Source organism: Ursus maritimus, unplaced genomic scaffold (assembly GCF_017311325.1).
Source record: "Ursus maritimus isolate PB19 unplaced genomic scaffold, ASM1731132v1 scaffold_26, whole genome shotgun sequence".
Classification (NCBI taxonomy): Eukaryota; Metazoa; Chordata; class Mammalia; order Carnivora; family Ursidae; genus Ursus; species Ursus maritimus.
The window spans coordinates 21,945,106-21,959,794 of NW_024425119.1; the positions used below are offsets into that span (position 1 = coordinate 21,945,106).

Here is a 14,689-nt window from a genome sequence, read left to right on the forward strand (position 1 = left end):
TCCACTTCTGGGTATTTATTCAAAGAAAATGAACACACTGACTTGAAAAGATATATGAACCCCTGTGTACAGCAGCATTTTTTACAATAGCCATGATATAAAAACAATCTACATCCACTGATGGATGAATGGATAAAGAAGATGTAGTGTACACACACACACTGGAATATCATACAGTGATTAAAAAAAAGAATAAAACCTTGCCATTTGTGACAATACAAATAGACCTTATGGGCATCATACCAAGTGAAGTAAGTCAGACAGACAAAGACAAACACCTTATGATCCCAATTATATGTGGTACCTGAAAAAAAAAAAAAAAGAAACAAACAAAAATCCAATCTCACAAATTCAGGAACAGATTGGTAGTTGCTAGAAGTAGGGATAAAGGGTGGGTGAAATAGGTGAAAGCAGTCGAAAAGTACAAACTTCCAGTTATAAAATAAATAAGTCATGGGGATGTCATGTATAGCATGGTGACTATAGTTAATAATACTGTACTACTGCTTATTGGACATTTGCTAAGAAAGTAAATTTTTAAAAGTTCTCATCACAAGAAAAATATTCTGGAACTGTGTATGGTGATGGATGTTAATCAGACTTATTGTTATTACTTCACAATATACACAAATACTGAATCATTATGTTGTACCCCTGAAACTAATATAATATTGTATGTTGATTATACTTCAATTAAAAAAAAAGGAAAGAAAACATTTGTATAAAAATCTCAATGTACGCACATATCTACATTTATAGAAAAAAACTGGAAGAAAATTTATCTGTGCATTAACAGTGGCTATTTTTATATTTTTAAATAAAAATTTCTACAATTTTATTATTATTTACATGCTTAGAAAAATATATTTCATGTATAATATGTGGAAATATAACTAAAAAGTTTAAGGTGACATTATCCATTTACATAACTGGTGTAATACCAATGTGTAAAGAAATATACTTGTTTGTTGATGAGTATAAGCAAATATCATTTTGGCATTCAGTATATGAAAGATTAACAAAATCCTTTTGTCTTCACTTATTTATATTTCAATGATTCTCAGATACACACTTTGTATATTTAAAACTCTATGAGTTTTACAATGAATACTGTCTCAGAGTCAATGAAATATTAAGGTTTATGCCAACCCTGAGTTTGTCCTCCAGCCCTAGTCACTCACTTATAGATGCAGAACAGATATCTCTCAGTGTAGATCTCGGTTTTAAAATTCAACATGTATAAGGTGGGGCTCTGCATTTTTCTCATTTTTTAAAGCATTATCCCTCAATCAACATTCTAAGTTAGAAATATTAACATCATCCTCAATTCTCTTCTCAACTACCCATCCTCCTGTATGCATTATATCAACAAATCATGATAATTTTTTTCTCAAAATAGCTTTGTTTTAATTTTAATTAGTCAAATGTATTTCTGCAATATTATTATGTTCACATGAGTAAATAATCAGTAATTATAAAAGGGTATACAGTGAAAGATCTCCTCTGAATACTGTTCCTTCAGAGGTAACTACAATTATTATTATCATACTCTTGTAAACGCAGATTCAAGCATGTATCAGAATATTTCTGTACTAGTTTATCAGAGCTGCTGTAACCAAGTACCACAGATTGGTTGGCTTAAACAACAGAAATCTATATTTATTGGCTAGTCCAAGACTAAGGTGTCAGCAGGTGGTTCCTCCTGAGGGCTATGAGGGAAGGAGCTGTTCCAGACCTTTCTCCTTGGCTTGTAGATGGCTATCTCCTTTCTGTGTCTTCATGTCATCACTCTCTATACATGTCTAAATTACCTCTTCTTATAAACACAGCAGTCATATTGGATTAGGATCCACCCTAATGGCCTCATTTTAATTTAATTACCTCTATACAGACCTTATTTCCAAGTACAGTCATATTCTGAGGTACTAAAAGTTAGAACTTGAACATATGAATTTTTAGAGGGGCACAATTCAACACACAACAATTTTCTTTACACAAAGGACACCATAACATAAATGCTGTTTTAGAGTATGTAGGGAGAGCTCTTGTTCCAGCCTCCCTTCCTCATCTCCACTGACATTTTTCATCTTTTCATGAATTGTTGTAGCAATGCGGGGCCCGAACTCACAACCCTGAGATCAAGACCTGAGCTGAGATCAAGAGTTGGACGCTCAACGGACTGAGACACTCAGGCACCTGTGTAGCCTTTAATAGAACTTCCTGTCACTAATTTTTCTCTCTAGAAGTCTATCCTCAAACTGGTACCAAAATTATCTTCCTAGAAAAACAAATCTACTCATGTAACTACTGTTTAAACACCTCCACTTGTTCCTCATTGTCTTTGGAATAATATGTCAATTCATTCTTAAGAATGAATAAGGTCCTTCTAATTATGATCCAAACTTCTCACTTCCTTTGTTCATCTTAAATTCTAGCCACAATGACTTTTCTACCATCCTCTACAAAGGACACCACCCTTCACAAGTGTCTTGCTTGACCATTCCCTCTCTAAACATTCATTCTTCATGTTCCAGGTCATGTGTCTTGTTCTTTAAGACTCTTATCCTGACTCTCACTGATAACAGTTGCTCTCTTCTTTTTGAACCCACATAGTGAATATCTTTATTATACTATTTAATCATTATATTATAAATCTTATTTTCACATTTGTTTCCTGAAGTCAGCAGAGATAGCTGTGACAGCAACAGTTGTAAATTACTACACTCATTACCTACTAGAAGACCAGCATATAGCAAATTATCTAAAATTTTAATGAGTAAGTCACTTCCCTTTAAACCACTCTCAGGTTTAGGAATGCCGCATAGCCAAGAGAAATGAGGTGATGTATTATCTTACATGAATTACACAGAGGTTCTGGTTTTGGCTTAAGAGAGTTGAGCCAAGAAACAAGCTTTTGCAAAAGAAATTTTCCCCACTTTTATAAAAGTACTAAATTAAGATGGAGTAAGCTGTAGAGCTTCATCTCTAAATTATCATGGTCTTCATAATAATTATCTCCCAGTACATGGGGAGGGTCCAACAAGTGGTCTATGAATGTTGGAGAAACTAAGAGTCACAAAATATCCTATACTTTAAGAGTGTGTGTGTGTGTGTGTGTGTGTGTGTGTGTGTGTAAACAACATCACTGGAAAATCCAGAGGCCTCCCAAACAAAAAGAGGAGCTACTATTTCTTCACTTGGATTTAGATTTTTAAGCACCATACAAGTATAGAACACTACAGGGGCACAATCCCGTATCCGTGGCCTAGTTCAACCAGATTCAGATAGCTAATGTTATGAGTTCATGTTTGTTATGTGTCACTGATAGTAATTTATTTTTCATGTTTCATTTCTTTGCACTCTTAAGTGTTTTAATCTATGCTAGTCCTGCTTCGATTCCCTTGGAATCTAATAACTATAGGCATGGTAATCATTTGAGTGATTGTTATAGTCCTATAGGTTCCAAAGAAGTACAGGTTAGAATATTCCTTAGTGTAATGTAACACAAGTCATGAAGGAAGGGAACCAGTTTCAGTCATCCCCCTCTCAGCAAGAGATATCACCATCCATATATTGTTATATTTTTTCATCTTCCTCATTTTCCATATCTAATTTGTTGGGAATTCTATCAACCCTAGAACATATAAATTAGCCCTTGAGTCTCTATTTCCAGTACAATCTCTTAATCCAAGCCATCATAATATCTTGCTTTCACTACTACAATTGTTTTCTAACCATTCTACCTGTTTCCACTTCTTCTTCTGCTAGAAGCTATTCTCCAAGCAAAAGTTCGGAGTGATCCATTTAGAAAAGTAAATCAGATCATGTCACACACCTGTATAAAATCATTTCACAGCTTTACACTGCACAGAGAATGAAATCTAAACTCCGTACCCTAACAAAGCCCTGAATGATCTAGATCTTACCTTCTCTGGCATCATCTCTTCCATTTCTCTTTTGTAAAAATGCTTCAGTCACATGGCCTTCTTTGTCTTCCAATACCAATACACAAACTTCAATTTTGTTCAAGACCATTTTTTAAAGTTTCTCCCATATTAAGATCTTTGTGCTCCAACTATTTCCCATGGAAAAGTCTTGTCCTAGATCAAGATTTCTCAGTCTTGGCACTGCTGATATTTTGGACTACACAGTTCCTTTTCTGGGGACTGTGTTGTGTAGCATCTCTGGCTAGATGCTAGTAGCACTTCCCACCTAGTTATAACAACCAAAAATGTTTCCAGACAATGCCATATTTCCCCTGGTAGAGAACCACTTCAAATGATGGACTTTTCTCTTTCATTCCTTTTGCATATACCCACAGAGTTCCTTCTATGTCCCTCACATTATTCTAGATGTTGGGGATACCACAGTGTCTAAGCCAGACAAAAATGTCTCTGCTTCAGAGAGCTTACATTTAAATGGGAAAGATAATAAACTATCAGATCCAACCAGATAGTAATTTAAATGCCAACTCCTCAGACTGCCTCCCTTGAACAATGAAATTAAGGAAGCCACTGTCTCACTTATGGTCGCATCATTTAATTTTTATTCTGTTCACAGTAGTTAACACCATATGTTGTATTTTATTAACATAGTCATTTATTTATTGAATCTTCCATAGAATGTAAGCTTTATGACAGCAGAATACTAGTTTGTTTTGTTCAATGCTGGATTCCCAGCATCTACAGAGTAATGCCTAGCACAAGGTAGACATCCCATCACTACTTGTTAAACGAATAAAGTAAACTTCATAGGAACATAAAAAAGTCCTTGATTGACTGATAATGTACAATTCTATGCAAAAGGAAAACCCTCATCAGGATTACTCATATTGAAAATAGTCTTGAACATATTTAAAATAATAATAAAGGAGTGAGGAAGCTGACATTTCCCCAATATTGTTTTATTCCACTCAAATGAAACAGATAAATGACTTGAAATTAAATGATCAAAATCAAAGTAAATTGCTAGGAGTTATTATCCAAATAAAGGAAATGTAAGAGTAAACTCATTCAAGAAGGACAAAGGCCTAGAATTTTGACACTAAAAGTAAACTGGGGATTATGTTTTTCCTTCAAAAAACTTACCAGAAATTTAATTCTTTGTTACATAGCAATGGTCAGTCTTTGCCAGGGTTTGTTTGTTTGTTTTCTCTTTAATAATTGGTGTTACTTAGACTATAAGTGTTATAATTTGGATAGGACTTTACTTGTTTTGATTTTTTAAATGGAAATATTGTTGCTCTCAACTGGTACTCCACTTGAAGAATCTAAAAATCATTTGTTGTCCTGCCTTTAAAAATTCTGCTAATGAGAGGCTCATGACACTGTAAGCTTTAAAAAAAAGGCAGAAATCCATCTACTCTACTTGCTACCATTATATCTCCAGAACACAGCACATGGCAAGACAGCAATATTTGTTGAATGAACTAAAAATATAAGGAATAAAAACTAACTGAAGTTGGTCTGAATGTACAGCTAAAGCTTCTTTCAGTGGCATTCTTACTGAACAAGAGAGAAAAGGCAGACTCCCTCATCAAAGGTATTAGTGGCATCATCCAATTCATTCAAGGTGTGTTTGTTAGGTTATCTAACTTATAAACATCTACGAATTGGTCTTTTTCATTAAGAACAAATTTAATCAAACTTTGATAAAATTTAGCTGCCTACCCTCTACTGCTATATAAATACCCCGAGACGTTGGAATCAATTAAAATTATATAAGGAATACTATTATTTATTACATGACAGACTAAAATAATTGATATTCTATTATACACTGCCAATACTATACATACTCCTACCTTATAGATTTCTATAATCGTTTTGAAAAAAACAGTGGCTTTTGTGTTTTTGCTTCAAGATCCTAAAAAGAGGCCTTTGGCTTGGAATTAAATATATCTACTATAGGAAGCTTTCGGTTTTATAGACAACTGACAATGAAGTGGAACACTTCACAAGTAGCTATGATCTTAACCACTGTTACCCTATGGTGGATGCTCTGCTTCTGAGATATTATAAAAAAGATGTGTGTATTATAACTTTCATAATGAAAGCAAGGGTTGTTCTTGCTCCTTCTTTTTTTTTTAACTCTATACTATTTCTTATTACAAATATTTACCTTTAATGGAAATTATAATTTTACAAACTCTTCCCAAGATTATTCCATTTACCTCCTTAGATACTGTATTTAAAATGTAAAAAAACAGTTGTCGTTTTTTTTGTTTAAATCATGTCAACTTTGCCACATTTACAGACTTTAATTTGGTCAATAATAATCTTCTCAAAACATGGCATTTTTAAATTGTCATCCATTCATCAAGTACAAACTGGGTCCCAAACTCTGGGCCAAGAGTAAAGTAGGTAGTATACAAGGGAAAGGTAAGTATGTAAATAAGCTAACGATACAAAACAGTGTGGGTGTGCTAAGGGACAGATCTAAGCATAAAATAGAATAGAATAGAATGAGTGCATCTCAGACGGCACTGCATCCAGCTGTGTTGGGTCTGGAAATGTTTTCAAGTTTTAAAGGATTTTAGAGATCATCCATTCCAGCTTTACCGAGGAGAGACTGCCAAGCATCATGCAAAGAGCACAGGCTTTGAAGACAGGCGGGATTAGGTTCACATCTTGACTCTGTCACAACTAAAGTATGTGGTTTTGGATAATTAATCTCTCTCTCCTCTCTCTCTCCACTTCTTACTATGTAAATTGGGAATAAAATGACTCTGTTACAATAATTTTGTAAGGAAAATGTTTACAAGGTGCCTGTACATAAATGGGCATGTAATCAATAGTCATCTGCAAGTGTTTTTAAATGAGTAGATGAGGCAATAAACCAAAAGAGTTGAACTGATTTCCACAAGTCCTTGGAAGAATCACGGCAACATGACATCAGGTTATTTTTTACTACACCTTGCTTCTCTAGCAAGAAAAATGGTTGTTTAAAAGAGGAGAGGGTTTTAGGTTAATTCCATCATCTAATAATCTGGATAGTGCAAGCTTTGGAGTCCATGTCTACAAGAAAAAAAATGGTTTTTAAATTATTTCAATTTTAGAATCTTCACATCCCTTGCACAAATGAATACTCATTACATGAATGAATATATTTTTAAATGAGAAAAAAATGTTGAGGAAAGCATATTTTTATTTTCAAATACAGATTCAGATTTAATATGTAAGAGTATCTGTTTAAAACATGCATTACTGGGGTGCCTGGGCGGCTCAGTTGGTTAAGCATCTGACTCTTGGTTGAAGATTATCTCCCTTTGCCCGTCTCCCTACTTTTTCTCTCTCTTTCTCAAAAAAAATAAATAAATCTTTAAAAAATTTAAAAATAATAAAACATGCATTATCAAGTACCTTCTTTGAAAGGTATATAAAACTTCTTTTTTTTATAATATTTTTTTATTATGTTATGTTAGTCACCATACAGTACATCCCTAGTTTTTGATGTAATGTTCTATGATTCATTACTTATGTATAAGACCCAGTGCTCCATGCAATACGTGCCCTTCTTAATACCCATCACCGGCCTATCCCAATCCCCCACCCCCTTCCCCTCTGAAGCTCTCAGTTTGTTTCCCAGAGTCCATAGTCTCTCATGGTTCACTCCCCCTTCTGTTTACCCCCCCCCTTCATTCTTCCCTTCCTTCTCCTACTGATCTTCCTATTTCTTATGTTCCATAAAGGAGTGAAACCATATAATTGTCTTTTTTTGCTTGACTTATTTCACTTAGCATTATCTCCTCCAGTCCCGTCCATGTTGCTGCAAATGTTGTGAAATCGTTCTTTTTGATGGCTGAGTAATATTCCATTGTATATATGGACCACATCTTCTTAATCCAGTCATCTGTTGAAGGACATCTCGGCTCCTTCCACAATTTAGCTATTGTGGACAATGCTGCTATGAACACTGGGATGCATATGACCCTTCTCGTCACTATGTCTGTATCTTTGGGGTAAATACCCAGTAGTGCAGTTGCTGGATCATAGGGTAGCTCTATTTTTAACTTTTTAAGGGACATCCACACTGTTTTCCAAAGTGGCTGTACCAACTTGCATTCCCATCAACAGTGTAAGAGGGATCCCCTTTCTCCACAACCTCTCCAACATTTGTTGTTTCCTGCCTTGTCAATTTTTGTCATTCTAACTGGCATAAGGTGGTATCTCAATGTGGTTTTGATTTGAATTTCCCTGATGGCTAATTAGAAAGGTATATAAAACTTCTTAATTCATCAATACAGAAATCAATGAGATCCAGTGTCTAACCATTCTCTTTCCATCACTTGCTGTGTTTATACACTGGCATAAAGCCTCTGGCATTCTGGGACAGAGCAAGTCACTGATGTGCAGAAAACATAAAGTCACTTTTTTGCTTTTACAGACCTTATTTTAAACTTATTTTAAAAACTTATATGCTGTGGACGAGTAGTCTTTCTCTGGTTCTCACAAAGTAGTTTTTTAAAAAAGTGAACACATTACTCATAAGCAATTACAGAGGAACTATAAGACAAGCTTAGTAGATTAAAAACATTAAGCATCACTTTATCTAGAAGTAAATGGCTATATGTTTTGTACCTTCTTCACTTCCATTGAACTCTTGCATTGAACAAATTTCAGATGCAACAGTTCCCTCAAAAAATAATCAACATTTTCAACCCCTTTATAAAAATGTGCAGACATATCTTTTAGGCTAATGTACAAATGAAATAAGTCACAAAGTTATTATTAGCAAAGCATGTGATTCTTAAATAGTTTTTTTTTTATTTTAAAAGAAAGGGTTAAAAACAACTTTCGAGGTAATAAAAAGCCTTACATATCTAAACTGGGATTTTAGTTTCCATGTTTTAAATTTAAAAATTCTAAGGATCCCTTACTCAATTTATTACATGGGATCTGATTCTTATTCCATGTCTGCTTGTTTACAAATTGTCTAATATTATTTAAACAGAATTATCTCTTTCAAGCCACATACTGAATCCACATATCTCTTTTATCTCAAAATGTTATGTCACCTAACAGAGGATCCACTTTAACCCACATGTTGAATCTAAATAGCATGTATTTATCATGAGTTCTAAGAGGCCAAAGTATCACTGAATAGGTTATTTCCTTGAATCTATTACTGGCATTCTAGAGCTGTCGGGTGTTTGCCTTTATGTTCCATCTTCTAGAAAGAACAAAATTATAGCTTTCAAAAGAGCCAATTTTTTATTATACCAACTGCAGCTGGCATTTTTCTTAATACCAGATACAACACTTTTCTGGCCTAAATTAATGCATTCTGAGCAGGGTGAGAAAGGGTCTACCAGGGATACCAATGGGAAAGAAACCAGGCTCTGAAGAATTCTTTATACAAGGCAGGTGGAGAAACTGATTTGGGCTTATCTGAGGGACCTAGACAGAAAACCTCTCAGACAACGCCCTGCTTTTCTAATTCTACAAAAAAAAAAAAAAAAAATTAAGTCCGTAAAATACGAGTTCTGCAATGACTTATTGAAAAGCAAATGATCTGTTTAGATGAGTCAAAGCTGCCACGGATCCCCAGATACTGTGCTCAGGTGAAGTGCCAATGCAGTGACCTTCGGTGTAATGGAATTTCATGCTAGCTAAAACAACGTGTGACAGTCCCGGCTGCCAACGGGAGTGCAGGCAATGTTCTGTCCCCTCTCAGTAACTATGAGGCTCTAAGAGGTATTTCTTCACCTTTCACACAACCGTTACTCAGTGCTCCTGCTATAGATAACAACAAAAAACTCTCTAAGCTGACCAGTTGCACGAGATAGCTGACTGGAGAAGAAGAAATAAATAATTTCTTCAGGCAGCTAATCAGTGGATACACATATCATTGACTGTTGGCCAAGCTTTTCAGTCAAACCATTTCGTTCTGCAAAACTGGATCTAGTGTCCGTTCTGTATATTTTTTAGAGGGTTGTTTCGAATGTAACTTTAAAACCTAATTACTTCATATTTCCAAAGTACCAGACCATAAAATGGTATCAGTTCCAACAGGTAAAATAATCTAACATGAAAAATAATTTTATGCTCTCAGAAGTGGGTGACCTTTACTAACCCACATTGTTTCTTGAAAAATGAGATTGACTTTAAGTGGGTATAACAACTATTTATGGATAGCTAAAATATCCAAGCCAAATGCTATTTATTTCCCCTATTTTTAAAAGTTTATCATTTTAACTTTTTAAACAGTAATACCAAGAAACACTTCTTTGAACTTTGCCAAGCTGTAATATTAACCTTTGTCCAAATGCCCCAAAATTAATTCACGTGCAGCAACTTGAGGCCAGCGCTTAGGAACTGAGCTCTGTTCTCACTTGGCTATAGTTTTAGATATTCAAGACGCACACACGCACACACACACACACGCACACACTCATTCACTCACATGTTTTCTGGAACCAATTAAAAGTTAAATGAAAACTGACCTGTAGAAAACAGAGGAGAAAAAGTTTCGATAGACAAGACTTGGTAAATACTGTAAAGGCTGTAAATGTGCTAACATATGCAGAGCGTCTATTAAATATATCATTCTAAATTATCATTAATCATCTAATAGTTGAATAAGTTCATATTTCCAGATTAAAAAAAGCTCACACTTATTCTTCCCTATCTCTACCCAAAACAGTGTGCACATACACAAGACTTACACCTTTATTTGCTTCATTAAAAAAAAATAAGGCTGCCAAACAGCTAAGCCATTGTTCTCACATAACTTCTTCTGAGGTGGCATGCAAACCGCATTCCTGGGCATGGCATAATCATAGTGTCTGACCCCCCAAGAACCATTAAGTCAAATTTATTTACCCCCAGAGGGCTACACACTATTGTATCCTTTCCACTTTCTAGCCACCTATGAACAATGGAGAGTAATTGCAACTGTCACGGGCAGTCAGTAAGAAAAGTAAGCCCGGGTTATTTTCCCAGTTTTCTGCCAAACCTATCCAAGCACCTAATAACCATGCCTCCAACAGAAGAAAGATCCACAGTTGCTTTTTAAATGCATCAGAAAACAGCTTTTTGAACAGAACCAGAGGACAATAACCAAACTTAGGCTCTGAATGTGAAGCTTAAAAAACTCAAAATTAAAGACGGAACTTCTTTTGACTGTACTACAGCTTCCTGAACTAACCCCACGGGCAAGCCTGAAAGAGAGCGGAGCTGCTTTCCTCCAAGCTTATCATCACTGCTGTGGCTGCTTTTAAGTCTGACTTGTGAAGAAAACGAGGGAGGGAAAAATGTTTGTCCTCCAATGGAATGAGATCACAAGGCTTGGAACAGGCGGTCTTCTCTGCTCTACTCTCAGTTATCACCCAGGTCAGAGGAGAATAAAGAACCTTGGAGAGAACACATCCTCTATCTCGGGTGCAAATGGGTTAAAAATCCAACATAATAATATAAAGGATCTGCTGCCTCGGAAGAGAAATTTCTCTGTTCTCTTTAAACTTGGTCTTCAAGGTCTTTAAGGCATATAAATTATTATCTGTTTGAATTTGATTCCATTATAGATTTTGGTTACTGAATGTGTTGATTAGCACCCATTCATTCTCTCATCACCAAGGTATACTTAATCATAACCTGAATATATATAAACTTCAAATAGAATGGATGAAAAGTGAAATATTCAGTCCAGCATTTTCTGGAAGTTTCCAAATGCTGAGATGCTAGTGTCCTGCCTTTCTGCAGGATGCTCCAACGTAGTAGAGCCGTAAGAAAGACGGTTGCCTTTTCCCTTGGGAAAACACGTGCACATACATACATATGCAAGAAAGTTATTTATACACGTATTTCTACATGTATATTAATATAAATCTGGTGATATTTTAAATATATTCAGCTTCTACCAAAAAATATAGAGTAATACATAACTAAATATTTTAATATTGATGAATAAGTATTTTTTTCTCAAAATTAATACTTTAGAACTCAGAATCTAAGTGTACTATTGGCAACAAATAGAAAACCAGAGATTGCCTACTTCGCTTTGAGAAAAGACACTTTAAAATTAACTGAAATGACCATTTGATTCTATTTTTATATGAGAAATTCAGCCCTCTCTCACTGTTATTAGTAAAAGTTAATTAAGATATGAATATTCAGTACCATGAAGTCCATATAGACTTTTTCTTTTAGTTGTATGTAATGTCCGATTCAAATAAAACCAAACCAAAAATGTTGCTCTTGTTAGTAAAAAACAACCTTTTACTCAGCTTTCTCCATTCGTCATTTCTGGTTTTAAATGTAGGTTATGTACACCCACACTTCTAATATGTAGAATGTATAAAACCATCTCATAATAGGCAGTTTTTAACCCTGATATAAATACATCCCTACTTACAAGGTAAATCATTTAATTTTTTTTTAAATGATGAAAACCAAAGCCTTTTGAAGATACAGTGGGGTTATTCTGTTAAAATGGCATTCCATTTCTCTGATAAGGCACAAACAAAGAGAAAATAAGAACCCTGATACATCCACTTTCAAGCTAGAAAGAAGAAACACCAAAGACAGAGAATGTATGAGGCAGGAGGGGATGGGGGGAGAAGCACTGTATCACCATTATATTTCAAAATATAAACTTCATTTTCATACATTTTGGATCAAAATAATTACAAATATATTACCTTTTATTTCACCGAAGTTCCCTGATCCCATTGCAAGAAGTTTGTCTTTCCAGTCCTTTGAGAGTAGCTTTTCAATACTGGGGGTTTCTAAGTAAAGAAAAAAAAAAAAAAACGTAAGCAAATCAACATGACTATCTTTACAGTGCAGCTCATTAAAAGTCTATCTGCTAAAAATAAGGCCATCCCTATCCGGGCCCCAGTTCATAATGACTTCATCAACGAACTGATAACAGGGGGGGAAAAAAAGAATGTGTTTTGTCACCTGCTGTTTCAAAATCATTAGCTTTTTCCTCTTGCGGAACAAAGCTGTACTAATTCTTTATGACAATGGGTACATATAAACCTGCAGTTCATTGTTTTTCAATTTGGTGAACAAATTCCTGCTATAATAGATGCTTGTCAATTTCGGGGTGTTAGTCTGCAGTCAAAAAATAATTATGTTGATAAAATGCAGAGCAAAAAAAAGGCAAAGAATTAGCTCTTAAATCTGCTACATGTAATTATATCCCTCTGTGTGTTTACAATTACATCCACTTTATAATATGTGTTTAACATCGTATGGTGGTAAGCACACTGTGGAAAGATTTGCCAGTACCGTGAACACTAAAAAAAAAAAAAAAAAAAAAAAAAAAAGTTGGTATAAAAGAAGCTTTACAAAGATTGCAAAATCTAGAAAAGTGAGTAATGCCTATAATGGAAACCTATTATTTGCTTATTTCAGATTTGTCTCACATTCTTTTAAAATGCCCAGTATTGAGACAGGGCACATATATTTTAAAGAAGAAGGTTATGCTTTAGTCTGATATTTGTTTCTCTATAACACATGTTTTTTGACCTCTTCTTTTGTGTTGAATTTTAATGTATAAGTAAACATAAATGCTAATAAAACTCCCAAACATTAAACTCAATTCCAAACAATGTAATTGTATATTCTTGTCAGCATTTAGATGGGTACACAATTACAATGGCTTTCAATCCCACGATTAGCACTGCATTCAGTTAGAAAATGGAGTGTACTAAAAGATAAGTGTCCCAGTATGCTCCATCTAAATAACAATACCCACACTTATTATCTGGATCTAAGACATACACTGCCATTCTCCACATTGGTGTTTATGTGTATTTGTGTTTGTTCAGACATTTGTTTACCCCCTACTAGGAGCATAAAGGGAGTACATGTTAACTTATCAAAGGGACCGTCTGGCCTAGAGACCATAAGATTATTAGAAACTGGTTTGTTTTCCCCACAGTAAAATGCGTTTTAAGGCATCATCATCATCTTTGGCTAATGCTATCTACTTCTCTCAGGTCTCTGTCTTACAGCCATTGGCTGTCAGAGTCACAAAGTCTGTGTGGAGTTTTCGACAAAGTGGAGGTGAAATTTCCTTGGAAAAACCATAACAATACGGAATGCTTTTTTTTTGTTTGTTTTTTCAGATGTCAAAAACTTCTGGAAAAGAAAATGGTGAAAAGCTCTGAATGATCACTGCTTTACACAGTCTATAGTCTATACATATGTTGTATGTGTATATATACATACACACACACACGCACACACGCACCTACCACAATTACTGTGTACACATTTACTATGGAATTTACTATGGAATGTGTAAGATGTATTTTTTTTCCTTTGTAACAAGATATCTCCATTTCTTACATTTTAAGGAAGACCGATCCTAAGAAATTACTTTTACCTTTTCTTAAAATATACCTCTTTCTGTACTATAGTTGTTTTGAAAATGGTAATGACAATTCTGAGTAATAAAATCGCTTAAATCTCTTCTCACCGTAATCAATATTTCTGTTCATTGAGGCTTTCAAAGTAACTTTAAAATACTTCTGCACGGATTTCCAATGTTACTACATTCCCAATAAACACTCCATGAGCAAAATCATTTTTTAAACCTTATCAGAGTAGGTCAAACAAACACCACTGTTTCTTTTTTCCAGCACTCCACAAAAATTCTTGAGTAGCATGTAAACAGGGCACAGCCAATACGGTATTTGCAATAGAGTACTGTCAGTCATTAAAAGCTAACAAACCTT

At 34.7% G+C, this 14,689-nt stretch overlaps 1 protein-coding gene across 6 annotated transcripts in view; it reads right to left on the reverse strand.

Moving 5' to 3' along the window:
- SOX5 (SRY-box transcription factor 5) overlaps nt 1–14,689 on the reverse strand; it is a 957,215-nt gene that overhangs the window by 197,769 nt on the left and 744,757 nt on the right. For all 6 annotated transcript variants that reach the window (XM_040642245.1, XM_040642242.1, XM_040642244.1 and 3 more), the window contains one exon: nt 12,641–12,727. In XM_040642245.1, coding sequence (XP_040498179.1) covers nt 12,641–12,727 — 87 coding nt within the window. The remainder of the gene's footprint in view (nt 1–12,640; nt 12,728–14,689) is intronic.